Genomic DNA, 3,557 nt, shown 5'->3' on the forward strand with positions numbered 1-3,557 from the left:
GGGGGGGAGCAAGGAGGGATATGGGCGAGGACAGCCGGTAGCACGGGGAAGAGGGGTGCTGCGCGGGGCAATCCGCTCACAGGACAGGGTGCCGGCCGGAAAGGCTGCCAGACTGACGATCGGCAGGCGAGAGATTTCGCCCGTGCATTGATTGATTCGGCCCCGCTGGCACTCCTGCCCCGGAGGCCATCCTTTCCTCCGGGTCCCCTTGCCCCCCCCCCTCCCCTGCCCGCGCCTCCCGACGGCCTAGTACCTCCGTCGGTCATCCAAGGCCTACTGCCAGCGGTCCGGCTGCTCCCCCCCTGTCCAGTGGCCCCTCCCCATCGGTTGGTGGGGTCGAGAAAAAAAATACCCCGCACAGAGAATGCAGCTTGGCCAAAAAGGCAGGCTCCCACATGACCTCGATGGAATGTAGGGTTCTGGTAGATCAATTAACAGGCACATTAACCGGTTGTTGGTAGTCTATTTTCGGGCAGCCAAGAGCGCCTGGGGGGAGGAGCCGAGGCAGGGGGGGGGGGGGACCCGGGAACACAAGGAGAGACGGGGAGATCGCTCGTTCAGGCCATCACCTCAGCTGGGATGGCTGGCTCGAGCCAGCCAGAGCATCGCAATCCTCGCGGGCCCACTCACGGGCGGCACTCCGAGCCCATGCAGAGCTGCGCATTTCGGTCAGACGCGAGTGCGTCCGGGCAAAGGCAAAGCGCTCCTCATGGCCAGACCCAGGGGCGGCCTGTTGGGCGGCGGCCAGCTCGGCAGCCGTCGGGGGCGGGCCCTGATCCACGTAGATCGCCTCGACCGGGCACTGGGAATGCATCACCAAGAGGGACCCAGTCTCGTAGAGGACGTCAATCAAGGTGATCAGGCGTCGGAGCTCATCCTTCTGTGCTCGATCATGAACCAACATTACCGGAGTGGAGGGGGGGGGGGATGCAGCGACCTGTCAGAGGACTTTCTTTTTTATCGCTCTCTCTCTCTCTCTCTCTCTCTCGATCACCCTCTCTGTGCCTCTCGCTATCGTGTGCATATGCGCGAGAGAAAGACGCGGAGCATCATGGGCAGGGGGGGGGGGACAAACAGAAGAAACACCAACTCTGAGCGTACCTGCTCCACGGTCAATGAGGGGACATTCGTCAGGAATACCCGGCGGAAACGCTGAGCAAGAGAAATGTAATCGGCGGCTCCGCGCGCCGAGCCACAGAGGGTCTTGTAATCGACCAGGACGGCCGGGTGCCGACGCGCGTGCGTCTGATCCAGGCTGGAGGTGGACTGCTCCAGGTCGGCAGCCAGGTCCGGCCACACAACCATCCCCTCAACATCGAGCCAGCGCCCGACGCCGATGGAAATGCGCGTGGCAGCACGGACAGCCGGCCGGCGGGCCGGGTCCACAAGGGCCGCGGCCACCGGCCCGGCGGCCATCAGAGTCCCAAGATCACGCTCGGCCACCGCGGCAAAAGCATCAGCCAGGCCGGCGGCCCGGTCGAAGCCCTCGAAGTACGGGTCGGCGAGGTGCTCTAGCTCACGACTGGCATACGCCCGGGACAGCGGGGCGCGAAGCTGCTCCAGCTCGGCGGCGCCCGGGGCCGCCGGGTGCGCTGTCTGCGCCTCAGGCGCCGGGGTGCCGTCCTGCTGTGTGGGAACAGCCCCGGAGGCAACGAGACTCCGGTAATCCAGGCCTGTCTTGCCCACCTGCACGACATTAAATCGGCCGATGACCATGTCAATGAAGGGCAGGAAGTGCTCGCGGTTGATGCCGCGTAGGTAGAGTTCACTCGGGTGACGGTTGGAGGTGAAGATGATCGTGACACCTGAGCCGGGGGGGGGGGGGAGGAGAAACCGAGGACGAGGGGGAAGGCCCATGCATGCGTGGAGACAGGGGACACCGGTCAGCAGGAGAGCCGGGACGTCAGCGAGGGCCGACAAAGAGCAGTGCTGCCCACGGGACCCACTCGGCGGGAAAACGCACCATTGTTGATCATGGTCTCGAAGAGATTCTTGACCACCATGGCATCGGCAATGTCGGTCACCTGCAGCTCATCGAGACAGAGAAGACGCATGCGGCCGGCTAGCTGCCGGGCGACTGCCTGCAGCGGGTCCACGGTGGCCGGCTCCTCGGACCGGAGACGGTGCACACGTGCATGCACGTCCAGCATGAAGGCGTGGAAGTGGATGCGCTGCTTGGGGATGTGGGGTCCTTGCGTATCAAAGAGGAGGTTCTTCGTGTATGGCGAAAGGGCGAGGGCCGAGGAGCGGCGGAGGGGTGGTCAGCGGGCCGAGCAAGGCCCCGGATACATGGCGGGCTGGAGGGCATTCAAGTAAAGGCAGTCGCACCATGATGCGAGTCTTGCCAGTGCCGACACCACCGTACAGGTAGACGCCGGCACCGCTGGTCGACGGGGCGGGCGCCTGCGCGGCCGAGCCACCAAGACCCACCACCCGGCCGAGGGACGACCGAAGGGAGCCCATCCAGCCGCCGGCCGGGGCCGGGGCCGGGGCCGGAGCAACAGCCGCGGGCGCGGCAGCGACCGACGCATTCAGTTGGTTGTGCACGCGCTGAAGCACAATGCAGGCAGCCCGCTGCGAGGGGTCCGGCGCCGACTGGCCCGAGGCGACCAACTGGTCGAAGGCAAAAAGCGGCCCGGAGGTGGCACCCCGCACGTCGGCCGGTGTATCCATGTCGTGATCGATCGCCGGGGCCTGGGGGCTCGGCTGCGCAGAGGAGCTCAACTGCCGGGCGCCAATCGATGAAGGGCTTGGGGCCATGTGCATCCGGCTGGGGGAGCTCGGCTGGATGGCAAGCCGAGGGGATCCCACTGCGGCCCAGGCCCGGCGGGTCGTGGCTGGCCGGCGTCCAAGGGAGGCCGCCTGCCGGACGAGGGCGAGGCGCATGGTCTGCGAGAACATCTGGCGGAGGGGGATGCCCAAATTAAGTGGCGAAAAAAAGAGGGCAGGGCAAAAGAGCGAGGAGGACGGGGGAATGCGGAGAAGGGGGATGATCGTGGACTTATGCTCTCCTCGGCGTGTCGCCGCCGAAAAAAGAGGGGCCGCCTTGGCCCTCAGATCGCGCTGCCTGGCTGATCCCTGCCCCCCGCCCCGCTTCACCCCCCCCCCCCCCCCGTGCCCGTCTTTGCCTGCGGTGCTACCGCCGCTCTGTCTGGTCGCCGGGGGCTGATCACGCCTGGAGTTTGGCGTCCCGTGCGAGTCACGATGATGCGTTGGCACCGGAGGCAAGTCCGTGGGTCGCGCTCGGCGTGCGATCTTCGTCCCCTCTGTGGGCTCCGCCGGGTGCCGGGCCTGATGTGATGTGCGTGCGGTGCCTCCATACTCGGCATCTCCTGCACCACCACGTCGAGGGGCTTTTCCTGGCATACCGTGTCTGTGCCCGCCGTGTCTCTGCCCCGGTGGGCCTAGAGGCCATCCCTGGCTGGCGGTGCGCCAGCTCCGACGCGATGTTGAGCATGTGGGTCTGGTTGGGCTCTTGCGCCCGAGAGCCCTGGGCGGCCGGCGGCGACCGCGGAGCCTCGGGGCAGGGGATGCGGGTGTGTAAGGGGGAGGGGGGG

The 3,557-nt window shown here is 66.7% G+C and overlaps 2 protein-coding genes across 2 annotated transcripts in view; both read right to left on the minus strand.

The window, feature by feature from the left end:
- The window catches only part of H696_00641 (hypothetical protein), a gene marked incomplete at both ends in the record, with an annotated part of 9,602 nt that extends 9,454 nt beyond the window's left edge, over positions 1 to 148 (minus strand). The window contains one exon of the mRNA XM_009494522.1: positions 118 to 148. Coding sequence (XP_009492797.1) covers positions 118 to 148 — 31 coding nt within the window. The remainder of the gene's footprint in view (positions 1 to 117) is intronic.
- A 289-nt stretch (positions 149 to 437) lies between these two features.
- Positions 438 to 2,901, minus strand: H696_00642 (hypothetical protein; the record flags this gene model as incomplete). Its single annotated transcript, XM_009494523.1, has 4 exons — positions 438 to 880; positions 1,102 to 1,805; positions 1,964 to 2,213; positions 2,329 to 2,901. 4 exons carry the CDS (start codon positions 2,899 to 2,901, stop codon positions 566 to 568), a joined length of 1,842 nt encoding a protein of 613 aa, XP_009492798.1. The 3' UTR covers positions 438 to 565.
- Positions 2,902 to 3,557: the final 656 nt, after the last annotated feature.

The sequence above is a fragment of the Fonticula alba genome (genome assembly GCF_000388065.1).
Source record: "Fonticula alba strain ATCC 38817 unplaced genomic scaffold supercont2.1, whole genome shotgun sequence".
NCBI classification, from domain to species: Eukaryota; order Rotosphaerida; family Fonticulaceae; genus Fonticula; species Fonticula alba.